The sequence below is a fragment of the Sphaeramia orbicularis genome, chromosome 8, assembly GCF_902148855.1.
Source record: "Sphaeramia orbicularis chromosome 8, fSphaOr1.1, whole genome shotgun sequence".
NCBI lineage: Eukaryota > Metazoa > Chordata > Actinopteri > Kurtiformes > Apogonidae > Sphaeramia > Sphaeramia orbicularis.
The window spans coordinates 47684821-47709609 of NC_043964.1; the positions used below are offsets into that span (position 1 = coordinate 47684821).

Sequence of the window (24789 nt, forward strand, 5' to 3'; positions counted from 1 at the left end):
CTGTAGGAGTAGATGATTTGTTCATATTTCACAACTCTGAATGAAAAGTATATAACTGGATGTGCATCCGAAGCACGGTGGATGGTGTTTCTACCTCCATGCTCCAGTTAACCCCCTGGTGTAAAACACATGCGAAGCTGTTAGATGTAACTGAGAAGTATCTGGTTTGAGGTTTTAAGAAACATGTTGAACACGCCCATGGAAATTATATAATTTGGAGAACTTGTGAAATGAATAGCTTATGATGTGTATACTCACAGGGACTGTCGGATCAACATATTTCCCATGAACACAAACAGGTAGAGTTTTCTCAGTTCTCTTAAGCCAATCCATCAAGGCCTTCCATTTCACAATTAATGGACAAGGTTTTTTAAGGTACGTATGATGTAATGAGTTTTTTTTTTTTTGGTGTATGAGTACTGGACAAAGACCAAACCAAACAGAGTCTTTATTCCCAGACCTGACTTTAATTTCTGACAGGAAGCAGAGGAATAGTTTCTCTCTGTAGTGCATATCTCTCCTCCGAAAAACAGCATTGAAACATATGTGTCATCCACACAGAGTTTGGAGGGGAGGAGCTGAAACGTGTTGCTGTGCTGGGTTTGTCGTCGCTTGACCATTTGGTGTGGCCGGGTCTGTGGCGGTGCTGCTGAGGTGATGATGCCATGGTTGTTCAAGCTCATTACACTTTAAGGATATGTCAGAATGGAGTTGATGAAAAGAAAAGAAAAAGAATGGAAACTGACTGATTGTTAGGAGGGAGTGGCAGTAGTTGCTTTGGTTCCCCACAAGGTAAAAAGTCAGAGAGAGAGACTTTGAATTATGCAAAGGTAAAAAACAGAGAGGCAACAAGTTAACTTACAAGTCACCAAGGGCTATAGGGGGTTAGGGTTACATCTGAGCCACAGCTGAACTGATGTAGTTTAGTTTGTGTTTTCACCATATGATTAACACAGAAACTAGAAAATATTTGACTTCCCATGAAGTCTACAGTTATTTGAACATTAACAACCCAAATTTGTATTTCATTAGAGCTCTAGCTATCAATTATTTTGTTTGATTGGATTCGATTAAATGATTATTTCAATAGGAAAAAAATCATAAAAATGTGAAACAGACATGTCTGAAAATGACAACTTGTCTTTTATTCCAGATCCAGCTACAACAACAACAACAACCATAAAAGTATAAAAATAAAGGATGGGCCTTTATAAAAAGATATCTATATAGAAACAACACCAATAACAACAGTATAAAAGCATTTATAAAAAATATCTATAGATATAAACAACAACAAACAAGTCAAATAACATCTACAAACAATATGTGCACTGCAGTCTTCAACACATTTGTATCCAACTTATTAACTTACTAACAATTTAAGATGGAACTAACATACAACTATGTGTTGATCCTGGTGTCATATGCGTCACAATAAGTATCTGTGTGAAACACAACAGTGGAACCAATGTTTAAAATTAAGGAAATGAAAATTTTAATGGAATATTTTTTTTTAATTGATAAGAGTTGATCAATTGATTAATCAATTAATCAGCTCAGTTCTATATTTCACGCAGCACAACACTGAATAAGTGAAGTCTGTTTTTATCTTGAATTAAGTGACATTATTCCCCTGATCTGATGTCAAAGCTATCACTTACAGATAACAAAATACAAAAAGATGTTTTAGCACTTTTTAGACTTTCATTTACCATCACCAGTGCAGCCTCCATAGTCCTTGACTGGGAAATAGGCTCAATAGATGCAGCATTGAGGAAACAAAAGAAAATGTTACAAGAGACTAATATTATCCCAGGACCTCTGATTTTGCTGAAATAGGGAAGGCAATTTGAAAGTTTTACTTTACAAATTACAGAGAAGAAAGATTCATATAAGATTAAGATCACAGACAACCTCTGTAATTTTGACAAATTATTATTAGCAATGTGTGGATTTTTGCATGATTCTAACTCTAAGCCTAATGAACTTCCATTAAAATACAGTTGTAAAACTAGATGGATGTTCAACACGGCTCATAAATATCTCACAATGAGAGAAGAAGTGAAATAAATTGCAGGATCCACCTCCTCTTATGGAGTGCTCTACAGTGCCTGTGCCCTACCTTCTACCAACTTTCATGAAAACGTGTGCAGTAGTTCACTAAACTAACAACCAAACACATACAGGCCAAAATATAATGAAACCCATATTAAATCTATTATATGTGACTTTTGCACATTAAAACATAGTCATAAAACAAGGCCTGCATTATAATAATAGAACTGTAACACTGACTAACAATAATTTAATTATTCATTTAAAGTTTCTTGTAGCTTTTCCTATTCTCATTAACGGAAATGACAGAACATGAAAGAATATTATATACATTTGCAAACTAGAAGCACTCGGAGAGCGCAGACCTCCGCCAAGGCTGATCAGTGGCCCCCCCCCACCCCCGATCACCACCAAAATTAATCATTTCTTCCTTATCCCATTTCCAACAAACCCTGAAAATTTCATCAAAATCTGTCCATAACTTTTTGAGTTATGTTGCACACTAACGGACAGACAAACAAACAGACAGACAGACAGACAAACAAACCCTGGCAAAAACATAACCTCCTTGGCGGAGGTAATTATTGTCCATTGTCATGACTGATTTCCATCAGCAGTAGGAAATGATCCCACATTACACCATTTACTCCTTTGTCTTGTAGAATTTGTTTGACAGAGAGACCGCCGCTGGCAGAAATTACATACTTTTTACCTCTGCCAAGGAGGTTATGCTTTTGTCAGCGTTGGTTTGTCTGTTTGTTTGTCTGTCTGTTTGTCCATAACGTCCATAACTCAAAAAGTTATGGAAGGATTTGGATGAAAATTTCAGGAAATGTTGATACTGGCACAAGGAACAATTGATTAAATTTTGGTGGTGTTCGGGGGAAGGGGGGCCACTGATCTGTCTTGGCGGAGGTCTGCGCTCTACAAGTGCTATTCTAGAAAAGACAGCGCAGACCTCCGCCAAGGCAGATCAGTGCCCCCCACCCCACCCCCAATCACCACCAAAATTTAATCATTTGTTCCTTGTGCCAGTATCAACATTTCCTGAAATTTTCATCCAAATCCAGGGCACTGATCTGCCTTGGCGGAGGTCTGTGCTCTCCGAGTGCTTGTAGTTTGTTTCTCTATTTCGACATATTATGTTGGTTATTTAGTATGTGAAGGAGTTTTACATGTTGAGTCCTTCAGTGTTTTGTTTACTTCTCAAGATTTTGAACATTAAGCTCCTTATTACCAATGATTACCATTGAACACAAAATGAGTTTCCGAGGGGAAATACAGGCCTAAAAATAAGTTATCAAATTTTTGCATGTGAATCTGCACACCAGCATATGTCCATATTTGTACTAAACAGCAAAACAGAGAACAAACAGAAAATACTAATTACTAATCATAGATATGCAGAGGTAGCAGTTAATGATGAGATCCTGTGACTGAACACAAACGTGGGGTGACTCCCAAAGATAGGTTGTTCAAGGCGTTATAAAAGGTCTAAGAGAATTATATTACAGGTTTTAGCTTTTCAAGGTTTGACTCTGAGTGAGATTATTCCTCGGCAGCATTTCCAATCAAGCTTCGACAAAGATAGAATCCAGTTTATGGTATCTTGCAAAAACGCAAAAGAAACTAACATATTTCTAAAAAGAAATGGTGTAAAGAAAAAGAAAAAACACTTTCATAACCAAGGTCAGTCATTTGGTAAGGAAATCATTTGGGCTTAGTTGAGTAGATTTGTTAGTTTTAGAGCAGTGTACTAAGGTTTCATTTCTGCCGTCTGTCCTGTTCAGCATCACTGACAACATAAAAAAACAAACAAAAAAAAAAAAACAGTTAGAGTGAAACCAAACCTTTGATGCAGTCTTGTCTTAGTAAGAAGCTTAAAGGTTTATGGATAAAAACATAAAATACCACATAGTAAAATGGCATCCAGGAGCACTTTACACCAGTGAGTTGATCATTAAGGGCTGAGGTATTGCACCCCCGGGTCAAAGGTCACTTTCTTCAGTGAACCTCTGAAGATACTTTTACCACAGAGTGTATAAAGTCGCATATTCTTAGTAGTGAAAAGAGTAAAGCTGGTATACGCACTTAAGTGCTGAAATGGACTGAAGGTCAAAAACTATATGAACACAAAGAAAAGAGCTTCTACATCAACGTTTAGATCAGTCTAACTTAAAATCACAGTTACACTCAATAGGCTTTGATAAACACAGTGGTATGGAAAGGAGCTGATGTGTGTGTGGGCTGAGGAGAGCGGTGACGGCACCACCAGACCAGGCAGAGATAAGAGCAGGCTGCACATGATAAAGTTTGTTCAGGTCATGTGAATGTTTGGATAGAAGCCTCTGCACCAACCAGCAACTTCACTCCACCTCTGTGTTAGCTGATGTAGAAGAAGAAAACGCACAAAGACAAAACCATCCAATATGGAAAGGAATCTTTATTGCCGCAAAAATAGTAGCCATCTGATCCACTTGAATTAGTGGTTGCTTATAACGACTGCATGATGAGTGGGTTAAAGTTCAAGTTAATCCGGCAACACAACCACAGAATTCACAGTTGAAATTTCTATCCATATACTGTCATTATTTAGATCCATACATTCATGTGTTTATCTCCCTTGAGCCTGACTTGGTGTTCACTCGCTTAATATGCACTGAGTGAAATTATCCAGACTCTTTGTTGCTGTTTCTGGACAAAAAATGTGGCTAAAAATGTTCATGATAAAACATTTTAGATCATGTTATTTTTTTGAAGTTCACAGGCTGAGCGTAGGTCCTAAGTGATGAAACCAAATGGTTATTTATAGCCTTGGTTTTGTTGTCAGGACTGCAACAGTCATTATATAATGATCTTTTTACTACATCAGAAACAGCATGTGTAAAAACTTAAGTAAACAACTAATGTAACACAAAGTTACACCCCAATCATTTTCATAGTAATTTTAGAACCCAGGCCTCTTAGGTTTTGGGTAAATAGGTTGTGTTTGGGAGTTGTGCCATTAGACTTCATTTGCAAGGGAACATCTTTTAGTTTCTGTGTTTAACGTGTGGATAAAAGACAACATAAACTACACTCGTCAAATGTGACCCTAAGCGTAAATGAGTCAGTGGCTTCTTTAACACTTGAATTCGGGAAATGGATCATTCAAAAACAATTATGCTCTTTAAAACCATTTTTATCATAATAGTAAACAAAACAACAACAAAAAATGTTAGCTATCAGTGTGAACCAAATGGACCCAAAAGGAAAACATTACTATTACTGCTGCTCCATCTTTGTTTTCAAAGTTAAACATCCGCACTCCTACCCTATGTTTTGCTTCTGTATCAGAAATCGTAATTTCAAGTGAGAACCCCCCCCCCCCCCCCCCCCCCCCCTCGGCCTCCCCTGATCCCTCGGCCTCCCCTGATCCCCTTCTTGAAATTTTGGCTCCTCAGCTGTTCTGGAGACTGTGGAGGTGGAGGCCTCCTCCTCCTCCCTTTGTCTCGGCCTACAAGGGCTAACCCGGCTGGGCTAGTCGGCCTCTGCTGCATCACTCACTCTCCGGGCAACTTTAGACCAGTCCACTCCAGCCTCCCCCAGCGTCCCCCCGGCTCCAAACGGTGAAGGTAAAGGAGAAGGGGTGGGGGACACCGGGAGGGAAAAGGCGGCTGGTGCTGCGGTGGAGATGGACGGTGAGCAGAGCTGAGCGCGTGAGTGCGCGGACCCAGGCAAGAAACAACTTTATAGGCATGTAGTAGTAGTAGTAGTAGTAGTATAGAAGTAGTATAGTAGTAGTAGTAGCAGTAGCAGTAGTAGTAGTGGTGGTGGTGGTGTAGGCTGGTACGGGGAGGTCGTGGGATCCTTGTGTTTGATTTATGTGTTTGGAAGAAGCTGTCAAGAGCAGAAACAGGAGCAGCAGAGCGGGTTTTACTCCAACATCCTCATAAGAATAAGAAAAATAGGAATAAGAACAGGAGCCACTGCCATAACACGGACCGTGGATTCTATTACACAATTAAACTGTGGACGGATGCGGGCCTGTCTGTCTGTCTGTCTGTCTGTCTGTCTGAGCCGGGACTCTTCCTCTTCTTCTTTCTCTCTCTCCGGCAGTGAATCGGGTTTTCCCCCCTGAATGATGCTGAAGTTATTTATGATCTGTGTAAAACGCTGGGAAACAGCTGTTCACCTTATGGGGGCCCGTTTCATGTTCTGCTTTTTTTTCCTGTCTCGGATCGTTTGGTTGTTTATGGCATTTATTTGGTCTTTCACAAGTCATTATTATGAATCACTGTTTAGTTTTAATGCAACTAGTGTAAACAATGGGCTAGTTTTATAAAGGCATCTGTAATTAGTATTAAAACTAAGAATATTTTATATTTTAAATATTAGATTTTTTTCGGAACTTGTTATATTTTGTGTTTTATTGTAGTCCCAGTCTATATGTAATGGTTTCTACAGCAGGTCGCGGCTAGTAGCTATTTTAATGGGACAATTAATTATTTAACATCCTCTATATTCTTCCCTCCGTCTTCATTTCAGAAATGTTTTGCCCTTTAGGACCACATTCTCCAACATAAGTATCGTTTTTTACAGGGATATCTTTTTATGCGACAGGGTTACACTGCGTGCGTATTTCTATGAAAAAAATTTGTCGATAAATTTTACCAAATTTTTGGTTGTTTCTGATGGGATCAAGCGCCATTATTCTTATTTAAATTGGTAAAAAAAAAAAAAAAAAAAAAAAAAAAAAAAAAAAGAAGAAGAAGTAAAACAGAAGCTTTTTAGGCAACCCGTGATTCCCACATTTTCAGTAAATATGTGTATTATGATGAGCAGAATCAATATCCTTTGGGCTCATTCCCACCCACCCTTCATCCAGCCCTTTCCATCTCTGCTCTTATGGCTTTTATTCCTGGATTTTACCGGGAATTATTTACCTTCAGCATCCCCGTCAGCGGTTGCTCCCTGTCCGAACCGTTCGATTACTCTTACAAGAGGTCTGTGATCTGTATCGGATTTTCACCAGGACCTTTTGATTCCATATCTCTCATCTCTTTTCCCTCCTTTTCCTCTTTATCCTGCAGTTCTTCGGAGCTTTCTGGACGCCGTTTTCTTCCATCAAAACATCAGGACGTAACAGAGCCTCTTCCGGTGAGTCCTAGTGGTTTTATATTCTTTTACATTCGTTCGTTGTGTTGTTGAACGAGGCCTTCAGCGCGTGGATCTGTCACCTCGTGAAGTGTGTGATGGTTAAACTACCGTCATTACACTTGGAGACGATTTTTTTTTAAAAATAAGAATTGGCCCTCGAATTAAAATTTCAACTTTATTTAGGCTATACAGCGACAAATCTTAATGGATAAATAAACATATCTTATCAAGTAAGTAATCAAAATGTTTAATTAATATACAGAAAAAGACACCAAAAGCAAGCAATTACACATACTGGGAAGGAAAAGTCTGTATGACAACATTAAAAACGGTTCCTAAAAAGAATGTGGTCAACCATATTTTACAATAAAGTCAGCATAAGTCACTATTTATTACGACTGTTATTACTATGAATTATTATCATTATATTGACCTTTTATCATTATTATATTGCTTCGATGATGCACTGTAGGAAATGGAAGCGGATGTTAATGTAACACGGATAAATACATGTTTAATTAGCCTACTTCGTAAAAGGCCTATATCAGCAAAAAAAAAAAAAAAAAAAAAAATGTATGTGATGTAATGTAATGACACGTGCTAATGTAATATAATCTAGAGGTGTGAAGGGCACACTGAAATGGCCGCGGGTTATGAACGCAGCAGGAATGGTATCAGGGTCAGTCCATCTTGTGTTTAGAGTTATTAAAGCAGCACTTCATATCTGCAATAACGACACTAATGGACACAAAGTTCCCAATAATAGTGATAATAACAATAAAACCAGGCTATAAAGGCGGAGATCAAAGCGGTATAACAGCAACAAATGACTGGACTTGTTTTCATTTAGACAACAAAAAGGAAAATGAAAAATGGAATGAAGCCTTTTGTTTTATGTTTTGGGGGGGAGCAACAAAACTCGTGGTTAAAAAAAAAATCTGATCTTAAATCCGGCAGTCAAAAGAAATTCCTTAGTGCCATCCTCATGGCCTAGATTTGTCAAGTCCCAGAGGAGGAGAAAGAAGGAGCAAAGATGGGATAGAGGATTTCCATGGCTCTGCGAGGCACGGAGTTGTGAAACCCAATATCCGTGACTCAATCCGAAACACGGAGGCGTCCTTACGCGTCTGTCATCCAAGGAAAATAAAAAAAAAAAAAACTGCAGTCCTTTTTTACAAGTAGCGACGTGTTTTGTTTGGTTTTTGTTTTTTTGCTTCACAGTTCATACATGTAACAGCTTATTTCTCTCCTTCCCACACTGTTAGAGGAAAAAAAACTAAATACAGAGACAATAAAAAGCTGATTAGTAGTTTGGTTAATGAGTGATGAGTATTTTCAGCAGCGGTTAGCACATCCCTCAGTCCGTACAAAAGGCAAGATTGAAAGAAGAAGAAGAAAAAAGGGGGGAAAGTTGCAGACGGAACAGATTTTCGGCTCCCACCTTCCACCTACACGGAGAAAGCATCCTCTCATTTCAGCAGCCCACAGCGAATGCTATCTGTTTTTAAGTTTGCTGTTTACGCACACACACACATTCACACACACGCAGCGAGAGAACTCATAAATCTTACGTAGCCATAAACGACAGGGGTAGCGTCCTGAATAATAAAAATAGAGGGAAGTGGGAGAGAGAGCTGCGGAGATGGGGAGAGAACGGTGAGCTGTGTGTGATGGAGAGCTGGGAAACATTTTCACGCACCTTCAGATTATCATTTCCACCTTTTCTCTTTGCTCTCACCTTCTGGGTTTTCTTGTCACTCTGACTCTGTCCTTTTTTTTGTTTCTTTTAGCCTGTATATCACCTCTTTCTTCAGACGTTGTTGCACTTCCTCCCCTGTGTGTTCAAATCAAAACACAGGGCAGTTCCTGTCTCTAAAAGACCCTGAAGTGGACATTCACAAGCATGTGTTCCTCATGTCCCCTCATGTACATTGCACTACTCTCTTCTATATCTGCTGTCTATTTATGTATGTCCTTCCACCCTCCCCTGACATTCCCTCTGTGCAACGTGGCCTCTTTTCCTTTCTTTTAATTCATTTTATGGATTGTACATAGGTAGTATAGCCTCAGGGGGGAGATGAGGTGTTGAAAACGTAACAATGCAGACTACATGTGTACTTTTTGCAAGGAGACATGGAATGAGATGTGATAGGTGTCCTGGAATTTTAACAGACAGATGAGGGGGATAGAAAGGGGCAAAAATATCTGAAGATGAATGATTGAAATAAATGTATAGAAGAATCAGACGTCTATAGGCTAAATACCTAAACTTCAGTGATATAATAAATAAATAAATAAAATAATATAACTAATAATCTACATTAGACTAAGTAGTGGTATTCAGCAAATACAGAAAAAAACTAATGTAGCTTATTCAGCTTTATTTCAATTCAAGCTATGTATCTCGCCATTATAGCCCCATATATCTGATACTACTGCACCACTTTTTGAACATAGCAAGCTAGACATTACTTTAGCATAATTAGCTAACATGGTCCCTGCTAACCAGCTAACTGTGCTATGCTAGAGTACACAGCCAGAAAAAAAGAAAAGTTAACCCTTGGTTAAAAAAAATAATTTAACTTATAGTTGTCTAGAGATGCTGCCTTCCTTTTTTCCCTCTTTGAATAAATAATTAAAGTCCAGCTGGGTCACTCAAACTTAGCTAAGTCAACCAGGTAGGTTAGCTAAAGCTAGCTGAAATATGCAGCATAGCCTACAAAAAAAGAGAGGGGAAAATAGGCTCGGATAGGGTCAGTTTTAAGTTATTGGACTGAAATGAAGCTGCAGTTATTTTTAAGCTAGTCATAGACCACTAAAGTTTAGTTTTTTATAGTTTAGTTTATTAATTTATTAATTTATTAATTAATTAATTTATTTCATAAGACAGGCCTAAGGAAAATCTACATGTCAGGAAATTGACCACATTATGAATGAAAAGCAGCAAAAAGAAGAACACATTTTATATTTTCTGCCCCTTTAACAAAATAGGCCTACTTGTACGTCTACAGTAGTAAGCTAATTTCAAAACAGAATTGTGAAACCAACCTCTTAATACAATATCAGCCATCACTTTGTGGTGCAATTCATCATATGCAAAAAATGAAATATCAAACAATTTCTTCTTTAGTTTCTCATTTTCTTTAACCTTAACCTAACAGCTCGATAAAACGACGTGATGACATTCATAGAATAATAAAGGTTTGTTTCGTACTAGTGTAGACACGTAGGAGAGTGACCATGGCTCGGTTGTATGTGGCCGCTGGGCCGCGTGCGTGTTGAAATTAACATAATTTGTGAGTGACGCTGAGCTGTTTGATGGGGAATCAACGTCCGCGAGTCAAGCCCCGTTATTTCCTCCGTTACGGCCCCATCAGCGTCTCTGAGCAGGACGTATAGTAAACAACTCAATGGGAATATTAACCAGGCTGCTGTTACTTGTACCACTACTACTATAGCCTATTAGTGGAGCTGCTGGCCGAGTGGAAGCCCACCTATACAGGCTTCCATAGGGAGGCGAGACGGGAGCATAGAGCCGAGAAGACGAGGAGGTAGAGGGGCAGAAGACCAGGGAAAACGCTGGGGAGATTTAATGAAGCGGACGAATTAACACCCCAACATGCAATGGGGTGATATTTCCAAGCAATCCGGTTCCTCAGATGCGGTGTGACAGTGTGACTGTCCGGCTCTGAGACTAAAAAAGAAAGAAATTTGAGGCCATTGTTATCAGCCAGCGGTGCTGGGGCGGAGGGTGGAGGTGGAGGGCGGGTGCGGGGTGGGGGGCGCGAGCAGGCAAGCAGGCTGGCTCCCGGTATGCTCGTTTCAGCTCGCGTGCTAGCTTAGCCTGGCCGAGCTTCTTACTATAACATCGAGCCCCCCCACCGACGTCTGGAGCCCTGCCTGCTCTCCCATCCGCCAGCCGTTCATGCCACACGGTGTCCGGTTCGCCACCCTCGCGCAGCCCGCCCTGCCGCTCTGCTGCCGCTGCGGGCTCCGGGAGGTGTTGTTGTGGAGGTGGAGAGCAGCAGCAGCAGCAGCGCTAGTATCGACACAGCACCGGAGGAAAGAGGAAACCAGGAGTGGAGGAAAAGAAGAGAACAGAAGAAAGCGAGCGGATTTGTTATTTATTTAATTATTTATCATTGTTATTGATTACCTAGTCAGCGCACGGGAGGACTAATCTGCGATGTGGTGTTTCTGGCTCTGTGTCGGGCTGGACCGGGACCACCGGTGCTAAGGAAGGTAAGGAGCATCACCGACTAAGCAGGCAGGCCAGCCGGTAATGCACGAGCTCAGAACAACAAACCAGAAGCCCAGCGCGTTTGTTGGCTGTGCAGTTTGTGAACGGAGTGGCTCAGTGATTTATGGCCCGTATGACTTCAATCCCGGTTCAAGAAGAGTTCACAATGCTTTAAGCTGCCGTGGCTACCCGCTGCAATCAGCCCCCCTTCTGCTTTCGGCCTTCCATCATTGTCCTTTCCTTTTTTTTTATTTCTTCTTTTCAATCCTGTTTCTCACTTATGGCCATTTATTTACAAAGCAATACCCAACATTTTTTCCTATTATGGATAATGCAATTCTCCCTTTCTCCCTGGTGTCTTTTTTATTATTATTTTGCAAATACCTAATATTAATGTTAATTTTAATTCTCCATTAAAATGTTCAGACGGTGTAATTTTGTCACACATGGAGGTATACTTTGTTTGAGTCTAATTTGAATCCATGAGTGTAGCAACAATAGCAGTGATCAGGCCAGTGTTTTATTGTTTCTGGGCTTGGCTCCATATAATTGGCCCTTCTCTCGCTCTCAGTGTCTTTTAATGGAATAAGGAATATGTGGATTGTCCAAGTTAATGCGTTCTCTCCGTGTGTCTCTGCCTGCATTGCTTTTCATGGCAGGCGCCATTTGTAATTTTATATCCCAGGATAAAACACAGACACTGGACACCAAGGCCGCCCCCCCCCCCCCCGCCCCCCCCCCTCTCTGTTGTTTTTGTTTGGGTGGCTGTTTCTCTGTCAGTGTTCGTGGATTATTCAGGGAGGCGTCTAAAGTTGGTGATTGCATTAAGCTGTAGCCCTACAACCAGGGGCACAGACATTACGTGTCCCGTTTAATGGCGAAACAGCGATATGATTTAATAACATATTCCTCCTACACTCACTGCCATGGCCTCTCTCTCTCCCTCTCCTTCTATTCCTCTGAGTAAATAATTAGGATTCCAGCTTGTCTACCAGAAAGATAAATGGCTGACATGTGTGACGTGCTGAGAGCTGGAGCAGGGCTGTCTAATCTTGGGAAAAACAGAACAATACTTATAAAATATAACAATCAGTGCTATTGTAACCGTTTTGACAAATTTCGATTTCATATTTATTTTTCTATTTTGTATGAAACAAATTGCCCTAATAATATGTTGGGGGTTTTTTTGCGTTCTTTTTGTGTTTTTGCTATCTATTCTGACTCATACATAGGCTGTTTATTTAACTTTTCATTTATTTAAGCTTCATGCTGAAATGTTTCATCCAAAGACGCGTTTTAAAAATGTAATTTAGGGCCTATGAAGCTACAATTTAGAAATAGTCTGCAGTATAAAAATAAGTAGAATAAATTCAAGTGAAAATATGCTACCTATTCAGTACCCAGGCCTAATATGCAGACTGCCCGTGTATTCACTTTTTTTTTTTTTTAAGCACACATTGCCTTCTCCATTCTCCAACAGTAGCTTTAATTTTATGACACGGGAATGGTTTTGATCCGTCTGTAGTTTGTCGTTAATATGAAAACGCAGAGAATTAATTAACCCTCTGGTAACCAAAAGCAGGCTGCTGTTTTACTTAGTTAGCTGTAATGCTAACAACCGTGGTATAGATGCTCTGTTTGCTCCTGGAGGCAGCGTCAGCAGTCAGTGCTGCTTCACCGCCGTCCTTGCTGTTGAACATTTTATCTCCAGAGGAGAAATGAATGCCAGGTGCTCCATTGCTCCTGACAGGACGGCCTCGCGCGGCCACAGGCCCACCCCGACACTGAGCGCGAGATAGGGAGTCTATGTGGGCTCGAGCCACTGCTTCGTCTGCTTCTTTTCCCCGAAGGGGCCATGATAGTGCACTGGGGCCGCGCGACCCTAATGGAACACTGAGTCGTCAAGCTTATTCCGGGATGTTCTTTCTTTCTTTCTTTCGTAAAATATATGTATTTTCCACGGCACTCAGTTCAACACAGAAAATTGCTCGCGTAGCCGGCTCCATTGTACACCGTTATGTTTTAGGGTTTTTTTTTTTTTTTTTTTTTCTTAATTAGGCCTATTCGATTTAAAGACGTAAATTTCGTATTATTATATATTCCTCCGTTCAGTTTCGAAAACGTCCAAAGCGACCGAAGAAAATAACGAATAATAGAAAATACTAGTTATTCAGCGGCAGCAATGATGGTTTCCGGAGATATGGGTGAGGTAAGAGCGAGCAGACGGAATACAGTAAATCATGTGTGAAAAGGCAGAGGGTGACAGAAATAGGCTACCTACATCAGTCACAAAGGAAAAAATATACAGGCCAGGTTCACTGGCGCCCTTACACAACCCAAAAATAAATAATAAAACTGTACACATGGACACATGGGTTTATTACAACACACAAATGCAGCAACTTGTTTTATTAAATTACATGCATAAGAATATGGCATTATGAATACTCAAAATAACCATTCAATTTATTTGATTTGATTGGAAAAAAATGTGTTAAAATTAAATGAATGAGATTGTTAATCTCATTTTAGACGTAGAGTAAGGATATAGTGCATAACATAAATGTAACAATTAATAATTCTAACAATAAGATAAATATAACAAGCTACTTTAATACTGGTATTGCTCTACTGAGTAAGCTATGATACTGTTAATATTAAAATAATTAATTATTATTCTCCTATAATGTTTATAATAATCCCTGGTTATTGCTAAGTGAATTAGGGTAACCATCTTTAACATGAATTGTTCAAGTGTCTTGTCTGTGTGTACAGAGGGAAAGAGGGAACAGTTTGCCCTCCTTGTGCCCCCTCCACAAGAGCATCTGCAGGCTGTGTACTGGGCTCAGAGGGGAGGGGTAGGATTGGGGGGGGGGGGGTGAGGAAAGAAAAGCAGTGGTTTCTATTCATGTCATGGTGCCTTTCATTTGAGGAAGATGGATTTATCTCTCTCATTTCTTTATTCTGCCTCTCCTAACCTTTTAGGTCAGATTGCAGGGGACCGTTGGAGAGACACCGTCACGTGACCCCCGGTACCAAATGGTCTTCCGGCAGTGGCTCTCAGCAAGGACCGGAGCACAAGAAGACGCCGCCACTTCTCTCAGAAATGCAGAAAACAACATATTACGACAACTCCTCAACGCTTTTTGGTGGCTACTCATCCTACCAGGTGCAGGGGACGACTACAGCCGCCAATGGCTTTGGGGGCTATGATGCCCCAGTCCCAGTGTCCCACCACCAGCCGGCCTTTCAGTCGGCAGCCCATCTGGATGTGGATTCATACCAGCGCTCTGCCTGTTCTTTACAAGCGCTGGGCAGTAACAGCAGCCACCAGCAGCAGCAGCAGCTAGCCAAAACCAAGGAGCTGAATGGCAGCTGTATGCGGCCCAGCCTGCCGCCCGAACACCATCCCAGCTCCCAGGTGTCCCCTCCACTGCCCCCCAACTCCAGCAACAGTAATACCGGGGCTCAACAGCCGGGGGGCAGTGCTGGGGCCTCCTCAGTCTCTAAATCAGGCCCTAATAAGTCGTCTAATTCCTCCTCCTCTACATCCTCCTCCACGTCGGCTTCCTCCTCACTGCCCCCCAACCCAACCCTGGCCAAGCAGATCTTCCCCTGGATGAAAGAGTGTCGGCAGACGACCAAGCAGAAAAACTGTTCACCCAGCAACAACTCTGGCAACGGTGTGTTAGATTACACTTGTCTCTATTGGTCTGCCTGCCTTTGCTTTGATTTCTCCTCATGGTAACAACATGGCTACAATGACCACCATCCTCTCTTTTTTTCTCCTTGATTTTCCTCCCTCATTACCATCTTGTTTCTTATTATCCTGATTCTCCTTCACATCACCACATCCCTCTGTCTTCACGTCTCTTATTACCATCTTCTTTCTAACCCAAGATCCCTGGAGGATTTCAAAGGTTTCTTGGTCTGCTGTGGTAAAACAGACTTCCCCAGCTGACCGTCCAGGAACTAGTCAAGCTGGTTGTTTTCTGCCTGTAACTCACATCTGCTTTGGTCCAAGGCACTTAAAGAAATAAATGTGGATGGAGATGGACAGTGGGGCTCACTAATATACTCTTATTTATGAAAAGAAAAAAAAACCTCTTTTGACCTACCTTCTTCTGGGTACATGAAAAGAGGAGCAGTGATTTGCTTAGTTCTGCATAAAGATTGAGAAGCAAAATACTTGGCGCCTGGCACTGCCCAAAGTTACAAATATACTTAACATTACCTCTAAAATTCAGTAATTATAATGTTTTTTCTATCCACCAGGTCACCAGAAACCTATTAGGATCACATTTAAGCCATGTTTGAACTGATATAGTTCGGGTTGTTTTTAGTTACTTGATAAACACAGAAGGAAGATTCTGTTTTAAGTTTACAATAAAATTTGCATTTTGGCCATACACTTTTTATGATACAACCCCAACTGTAACTGCAAGTGGAAGATCCATAAAGCTTTACTTAAAGGGGTACATAAAAGATTAAGTCAGTCATTTTCAGATGGGTTTATTTCATATTTAGTATAGAAATTGCTATAAACCTGTGAAACTGCACTGTCAAGCAATAAACTTTTGATTGTCACGAAAAACTTTACTCACCTACAAACCTAGATGGTGTCAATGTAGGTCACCTAAAACTGAGAACACAAAAATGTGTCTCCTGACAAATAGTAGTTGGTAGAAGGAGGAGAATAAATACATGTGTCATTTAATCAGGAATAGTGTCATAATGTCACTTTAAAAGACAGCAAAAGAGAGTGGGATTGAGTAGAGAATCTACAATGTCAATTTGTTTTTCCCTTTTGTTTGATCATAATATTAAGTGAAGCTTCATGGAATTTTCACTTGGGATCATGACTATTGCATTAGATATGCAAGAATAAAATTCATGTATTAAGTTATTCCAGTTCAAGTGATCTGAAGGCAACATCGGTTCAAACATAGCTTAAATGTAACTCCTACCCTTAAACTGATTGCTGATGGATATGGTAAATGTTGAGAAGTTTTAAACCAACATTCTTATCAATATTAAGTGAGCTGTCCCGGATTCATTACAGTAACAGTACAGCCTTTTACTGACAGCCAATTGGCTGCCACAGATCATCTGTCAACTATACAGGTAGCTTCTTTTCCATCATACTTTCCTCTGATCACATCACATCCACCTCCTTCCTTCTCCGCTTATTGTTTTCCTTGTCACCTTTGTCCCGTCTTCTTTTGGCCACTGTCCGCTGCAAGAAGGTAGATATTAAAATGAATCCAAATGTCATGAATGATAACTAATGAGTGTTATTTTAGACAGAGAGACAGAATGGCACAGACATTTCAAATGAGACATATTAGGAGCAGAAATATAACAGGTTGATGAATTTGAATATTATCTGTGTGTCTGATAACACGCAGAAAAACAGTCACAGATTCAGAGAGATATATTATTAGAATTAGGAGTTATCAATGATTACAAATATTCTGTGATATTATTCACGTAAATGTTCGTATCCACAGAAAAGCACCCAGCTGACAGTTTATTGATGAGAATTTGAAACAATTACTTAGAAAAATGTCGGTTAGACGGATGATGTGATGGTTAACTCGGTTGCTCTCTGATCATTCTTTGTCTGTCTGCCGAAATAAACAGTGCTGTGAACACTTTATTCTGTTGAGAGGGAGATCAAATCACGGACAGATAGGATCTAGCTGCTCGCTCACAAAGCATGAACACACGAACAAACTCATGACAGAGCCATCGTCTGCATACTCAGACACAGACAGAGACACAAGAGGCAAGTTATTCCAGCAACACATCATGGAAAATCACCACCACTGCCACTAAAGCTTTATGTGTTATTCCTTTAAATATGCTGCCTTTAAATGAGACAGCGGTTGTTGATATTCAAACTGTTTTAGCTCATGAGAAAGAAAAGCATGTCATGTCCTTTCACACTCAGCAGAACTGCCCTAAGAAAGATTATACAATGCTGCAAGGATGACATATTTTTGTAGGCTAACCTAGAAGTTAGCATTGCGACGGTTCCCTTGACAAAAGCCAGTGGGATTGTTACATGTGGTTTTGAAGTAATGCAGAAAATAAGCTTAATTCAGCTTTATTCGCATACCTATTCTACAAAGAACTTTTCCTCTGAGCGTAATCTGATCTAGCTATTGAATAATATTGTTTGCAAGAGTGAAATACATTAAGGCTGTAAAGGCAGACTAGTGAGTATGTAAATTTTGTTTGGTGGGATGATGTTCAATGTCTGTGATGACCTCTGTAGTTTCATTTAGCTCCTTGTTAGCAACTGCTGTTACTAAGATGCAAAACATTCTAAATGCTTTACTTTATGGTTAAGAACAAAGTTATGTTTACCATTTATCTTATTTCTGGAACTTGAAGTGTGTACTTGCCACTGGGTTATAGGTTTGTCATTTGGCTCTGATAGCAGATCAAGGTGATATCACTAAATATAGTTGTGACAGTGAAAGAATACCAGGAGAGTGGTTGATTCTGATGATGAGAAAACAAATTTGTCTGCTGTAAATACCCAATGCAGTACTTCTGGTGTTAGCCTTGACCTGCTGTAATTACTGCACTACCACTGAAAAGTTTTAGAACTCATCCATTTTCGCTAAAGGTTTATAATATGCGGTCTGTCATTAACTGCCTTTTTTCTGTCCATTCTGTCCCAAAAATTTACTACTACCTGCAGTGCAGCGTTGCCCAAATAATGCTTCAGAGGGTGTGGTAACAGATTCTATTCTAATACTGCTTTTTTATAAAACATCAACAACACCTGGGACACCTGTAGGGATTTCCCATGAACTTTAAATGTTACATTTATTGCCATTACTTCAGTAAAAAGTGAAAGCTGATGACTCATTACTTGTTCCCTGGGAAAGATCCCAGTCTGAAACCTAAAGTTTTTACCTCTGGTAGTTTAGCAGTTACCTGTTCTAAACTTCAGGACAGACATTGGATGTGTTTAAATGTTGAGAAAATTGGAAAAATTCAGGTGTTCTAAAACCAGTTGTGTGCATTGCGGAGCTGCTTACCTTCTGTTTGATCTGACAAATGACAAATCTAATCATAAATAGTGTTACATTCCTCATGCAGACAGTATTATTTTCCAAATGTATTGAGATTGTTTTATTACTGTATTGGGACAAAGTCACAGAGGCTGCAGATGTCTTTTGTTGTGAATTTGGAGTTCTGCTTTCTCTAAACATGAAGTTAACTGACAGTAGGTGATATATTTGAGATGATGAGAGTAACCCAATATGCTTTACATTCACTGTGAGTGACTTATGTGAGCCAATAGGTGGCAAGTTTCTAACCCGGCATCATCCTTGTCAGCAGAAGCGTGTATTCACACTCCTCACCGCTGTCTCTGAACTCTTGAAATACATTCCAGCTGTATTTGTAGTCAGAGTTACTGTCATATAAATGGGATTTGAGTTGGACTTTTCTTGGCGGGGTAACCTCAGCTCGGTTCCTCATCCTCCTGCAGCTGTTCTCGCTGTGGGTTTTTTTTTCTCTCCAGCCAAGATGCAATTTAGCTGCCCTTGGCCACTAGCGGGTCCTCCGCCTCTTAATAACTGCCACTGTTATGAAGTGTTGACAACTAATATCAAGGGGTAATTCATCCAGCCTGCACAGACCCCCCTCTGCTTTATTAACAACATGAATGCTTTCAATTTCCTCCAGCATGCAGCTGCAATGGCTTTTATTTCCTCTATCTTTCTTTTTACCACACCTGTCTTATATGAACCTCTCCCTTCTCTGTCATTTCTACATTTTGCTTAACTTTTTTTGCATTCCCCAATTTTTGTGCCCTAGGTCTTATTTCTATTATTTATGCTTTGTCTTTTCCCTTTCTTTCCTTTTCTTAACTGAAATGAATTTGTTCTTTGCCCAGTAAAATTGTATATGAATACTAGCTAACAACAATGAATATTAAACTTAATTTCTGTTTATTTTTTATTTAAGTAATGCTATTCTCCTGCGAGCAATAATTGTACTAGAGTAGCATTGAGGGTAGTGAGCACAGCTCAAGAAACACTGTATGCTTGGATAGTTTGTTTTGTGATTCCCTGACTTTATTCCAAATTCATTTTTTGAGAAGTGGTTTTCTCTTGCCCACAATTACATAAAAATCATCAACCTTTTCTAACATCATCCAACTAAACTATTTTGTCCAGAATGATTGAAATGCTTCCACTTCAGTGCTTAAGTGTGTTTACTTCCCTCTCTTTCTACCCGACTGGTTCTACACATGTGCAACATGAAACAGAGATGAGAACGAAATGAGACGACTCATTCCTTTACTACATCCATCAACTTCTGACCAAAACGCTTGTTTATCCTTTTAGCACTTGGCCAGTTAGCTTGCCTAACACGACATTTTATCCTTTATGTTGGACTTTCCTTCATGTGATTTTCCTTGCCATTCCTTTGTGTAACTTATTTTCTGGTCTCCTCAGCATCAGGGGGAGCTGACAGTGGGAGCAGTGGGGAGAAGAGTCCCACCAGCGGGTCGTCAGCATCATCAAAGCGAGCTCGTACAGCATACACCAGTGCCCAGCTGGTCGAGCTGGAGAAGGAGTTCCACTTCAACCGGTACCTGTGCCGGCCACGGCGGGTGGAGATGGCCAACTTACTCAACTTATCAGAACGCCAGATCAAGATCTGGTTCCAGAACCGACGCATGAAGTACAAGAAGGACCAGAAGTCCAAGGGTCTGAGCTCCAGCTCTGGAGGACCATCACCAACCGGCTCGCCACCCCTGCCCATGCAGTCCACCGCCAGCTTTCTCAACTCAATGCATCCCATGGCGGGGGGAGGTGGGGGAGGTGGGGCTGGGTATGACGCCCCATCTCCACCGTCCTTTAGCAAGCACCAGGGAGTGTCTTACTCCATGTCCACTGCCTACTCCAATGTCCCCATGAAGGGCTGCCCCCCCCAGCAGAAGTATGGTGCTCCAGACCCGGACTACGGTGACCCTCATCCCCACCATGGATTAGTACAGGCCAACAGCGCTGGATATGGGACACCCACCAACATGCAGGCCAGTCCGGTGTATGTGGGGGGTGGCAGCTATGTGGAATCCATGCCTGGCTCGGGGCCTTCCATGTACGGGCTAAACCACCTCGGTCCTACGCCACCCCACCACCAAACCATGGACTATAATGGCGCAGGGCCAATGTCGGCCACCAACCAGCACCATGTGGGTGGAGGGGGCCCTGCAGGTCCCTGTGACCCCCCCACACACCCGACATACACTGAGCTGTCGGCACACCACACCTCGACTCAGGGCAGAATCCAGGAAGCACCCAAGCTCACTCACCTGTAGCAGGTTTGGAATAAAATGACAACGTAGGCAGTAGAAGAAGACGACATACAAGAAATAACATGACACGACTCACTAACAGACTAACATGTGGGGAGTCCACTGCTGCAACGAGATGGTGGAAGAAACAGGAGGGACCAGCCCAGTGGTTTTTCCTGTGCTTTTGGAAGGGGGGGAGTCACTGTCCTGGTGTTATACAATCCCACCCAGTTCCCACTGCCATTATTAGATCAGATTACAACCACAACTCTCATCAGCCCTGTCTCCATAGAAGTGTCATGTGAATTTGAAAGAACCTCACAAAAAAGAAAAAGTTTCCATATTGAGGTTAAAAAAATGAGGCTGCACAGTGTCATAAGATGCAGAGATAAGCTACATTAGTTGAATGGACAGAGTAGAAGAAGGGCATTCTGGCAATATTTTCCATCTAAAATAGCTTTTTTTCAGACATGATACAGGAGCAATACATTTAACCATCAGTTCACACTACCATTTGCTATTTCTAGCCATATTTTCGCACTTTATAGGAATATGCAAGATAACGCCAAGGAAACAGTTGATCACTTGTGAGTTAAATGTTCACTAGAATAAAACTTATTTGAAAAAAGTCATTGCATCTTGTAGACCAGGGTTGTCAAAACTGGCCCGCCAAACGTTCCAAACCGGCCTGTGAGGAGAATTTGTGAAATGCAAAACCTAGGGTATGAAAATCATTTTGGTTGAGGTTCCATATACGAGTTAAAATACTGTCATAATAACCTCTCAATAATGATAACTCCAAATTTTCCTCTTGGTTTAATGTTAAAAAAGTAACATTACATTGTAAAAATGTTTAAAGTTACAAACTATCATCAACTATCAACATTTCAACTAAGTTTAAATCTGTTACAAACAGATTGATAATTTTTTTCCAGATTTGCTGCCTCCATCAACTTATTCTATCCTTTTCTTCAAAATTGCATAAAAATACACTAATGGGTGTTTAGCAGTTACCAGCTTTAAGTTACAACTTAAGTGACTTGATCGTTTTCTGCTTTTGACCCTGGCATGACGGGAAACATTTGAGGATTCTAATATATGAGAGTTCTTTTGCAATAAGCTGCCCATTCAAAGCTTAATGATTAGTGAACATTATCAGTGATCAACTTCAACCATTTCATATTAAATGTATACTTAAGTCTGCATAGATTTGTTGGTGGCAGGGCAGTGAAGCATACTGTAGGTGTAGGAGACAAGGTGCAGTCAATTGTCCTCACACCCACTGAGGACAATAAATGTCAGGGAGCTTGTCTTGTGGCGCTGGTGCACAAACGTATTGGCAGCTGCACGCCATAACAAGACGTATGGGGAGCACCACTGTTCAGTCAGTATTAAGTCTACAACTAATGAGTATTTTCTCTCTTATTTTCTTGATTAGTTCTTTCATCTATATAAGGTTGATGGTTCCCTCAGCTCAAGGGACAATATCCTGTTTGGTCCAAAACCCAAAGATATTCCATTTAATATCAAAGAGGGGGAAAGAATGTTCAATTTAAGAAGCTAGAGTAAGAGGATTTAGACAGTTTTCTCCAAGAGCCCTTATCAAAATTATTTCAAAAAGTATAAGAACAATCTTTGTAGAATTATCTTTTAATGCTTCTTCCAAGTGTTTCTCAAGCATTATTGGACTTTTTCAAACTGATTTTGTGTGGGTGAAGCAAATGAAGGCCTGGTTCTGCTAACAAGTAGTAAAACAGCTTGTAATGGCTCAGTCAGAGCTAGTGTGTGGTTTAAAAATGTACTTTGATAATAAAATCCCCCCCTTAAGACACATGCAACACATATACAAACAGCTCTCCCGCCTGGTAAATGAAATAGTTGAGATTTTAATGGGCAGTTAACGAGGTGCTTAGATTTATGACGCCGAGCTCTTTCCCCCCTCCAGGCAACACATGTTGTTGTCAGCTAAGCTGAGCTATGTGGAGGGCTCTGCCACTCCATCAGCCCGAGAGAGTGAGAGAGAGAGTACAGAAATATATGGCTTGCGCTAGCATCCTTGTGATCACCCAACAGACCCCCACCACCCAAAGCACTTCAAAACCACTGGACCAGCCTCTTCCTGTGCTGCCTCTCTTCACCTTCTACCGTATTGTACCTGTCTACAACAGACTGAATCACTACTAATACACCATCCTCTTGTCTGTGGCACCGTCATGGCTTCTGAGGGAGCCTTCATTACCCACAGTCCCCCAACTCTTCTTCCCTCCCCATACATATGCACTCACCCCCTTTCTCATCACTTTTACAGGGTTTAATAGCTCGAAAGGTTTAAGTAGCTCACAGTCAGCACACCAATCTGTGCTAAATTCTATTAGCTAATCACTCATACACAGAGATGCTAAGCTAAGCTAAGCTTCTTTTTCGTTGACACAATTTTGCAGCCAGCTGTTGACATCTTCAAACAAACACATGAGAGGATGTGAAAGAGAAATTTTTAATGTTCCTTTTTTAGCACATCATCGACACAGGGTAAATATAAGAGTGGAGAACACTATTTATTTATGTTTGGGTAAGTCATTACCCTCCTCTCTCTCTTTCCTCTCTATTTCTCTCTCTCTCTTTATCTATCAGTTTGGAAGGGTGTACTCTTACATTAGTGGACGGCAATGCGTAAAAGTCCCCATTTATTTTTTTTGTTTTGTTTTTTTTGTTTTGCTTTTTTTTAACTATTGTTCTCACATATCTTGACTTTTAACGTGGATACAGGGTATATATTTGAACAAAAATGCATGTCCCAGACTCAGAGCCACTGTGTATCTCACATTTTAAAACAGCTGGTTGGTTTGTTTGAACAGTGTGTGAGAACAGTCGGAGAGAACACACACAAACACACAAAAAGGACCCTCAGACTTTTTGACTCAATGTTCACAACTGAAGCTGTGTGTGTGTATGTGTATGTGTGACCCCGACTGCACTCACTCATGTTCTGGAAATAAACCTGTCCGACGGTTTTTTAAACTGCAGACTTACACAATAGGCTCGTCACCTCTGGGCATCATTGTTGCACTTAGAGTTTACATTTTGATGGTTAAAGGTAAAAAATAATAATAAAATCTTATTTTGAAGACGGAAGGCCCTCCAATCAAAGCGTCTTTCGGCCAATGTGTGTTCAAGTGAACATTCATATATAAATATTTATTTGTTATAGCCAGTTTAAAAAAGACTTTCTGTTTTGTATTATTATTTATCCTTCATGTATTTATATTGAGAAAAAATACTGTACTTTTTTAGTATTTACCTGTTATGAAAGAAAAAAAACAAAGTTGTGTTTCTTCTTGTCCATTGTACTGAAGTTACATTTTTTAGTTCTTGTATTCTAGAAGAAAAATAAGTAGTTTTTATGTTCCTATAAATGACCCTTGTACATAAATGTCTTGGCTTGTACAGGGAAAAAGGCATGGATGGGGATTGGTTACCCATCCATGCATAGTTGAAAAATTTAAACAAACTATTAGCTGGAAAAAACAAGTCTTTTGGAGAAAACAACTTCTTTCTTTGTCCTTTGTAGCTCCTTTTCTTTCATTGTTGAGAGAGTTGTCTGTCGAACAATTCTTTAATAAAAATGTTATGTTATTCAGAGTAATCGTTGATTTCTTAACAGAAAGTTGACTCATGGCTTGTCCCTAAGAAGTTAGACTGGTATAAATCCCAGTCTTTCAATCTCCAAAACATATCATGTATTAGAATGTTAAAGAAAAATGTCAACATGTACTGTTTGATGATCTGTGCTCCTCAAAATCCATGCCAGAAAGTGCAACCACTGTCATTATTAGACATAATATTTCACAAAACTAAATGATCCAGGTTCAGATATCAGGAAACATGCAACCTTTCCTGTTAAAACTGACCTCAGGACACAGGATCAAATCACAGAGAATGAATGAGCATCCATATAATTAAAGTGTATTTTAATTTAAACTTTTTAAGTCGAGGGGAAGGTTATTCTTTCCAGTCAATGACTATTCAT

At 40.3% G+C, this 24789-nt stretch overlaps 1 protein-coding gene across 6 annotated transcripts in view; it reads left to right on the plus strand.

Annotated features, from left to right (window-relative positions):
* hoxb3a (homeobox B3a) overlaps positions 1-24441 on the plus strand; it is a 61974-nt gene extending 37533 nt beyond the window's left edge. For 3 of the 6 annotated variants that reach the window (XM_030141866.1, XM_030141867.1, XM_030141865.1), the window contains 3 exons: positions 7128-7194; positions 14420-15117; positions 19918-24441. In XM_030141866.1, coding sequence (XP_029997726.1) covers positions 14541-15117; positions 19918-20786 — 1446 coding nt within the window. In that variant the 5' untranslated portion in view covers positions 7128-7194; positions 14420-14540 and the 3' untranslated portion in view covers positions 20787-24441. Of the gene's footprint in view, positions 1-5735; positions 5754-7127; positions 7195-11036; positions 11437-14419; positions 15118-19917 lie in introns of those variants that run through there. The other 3 variants (XM_030141868.1, XM_030141869.1, XM_030141870.1) reach the window with 3 other exon arrangements.
* Positions 24442-24789: the final 348 nt, after the last annotated feature.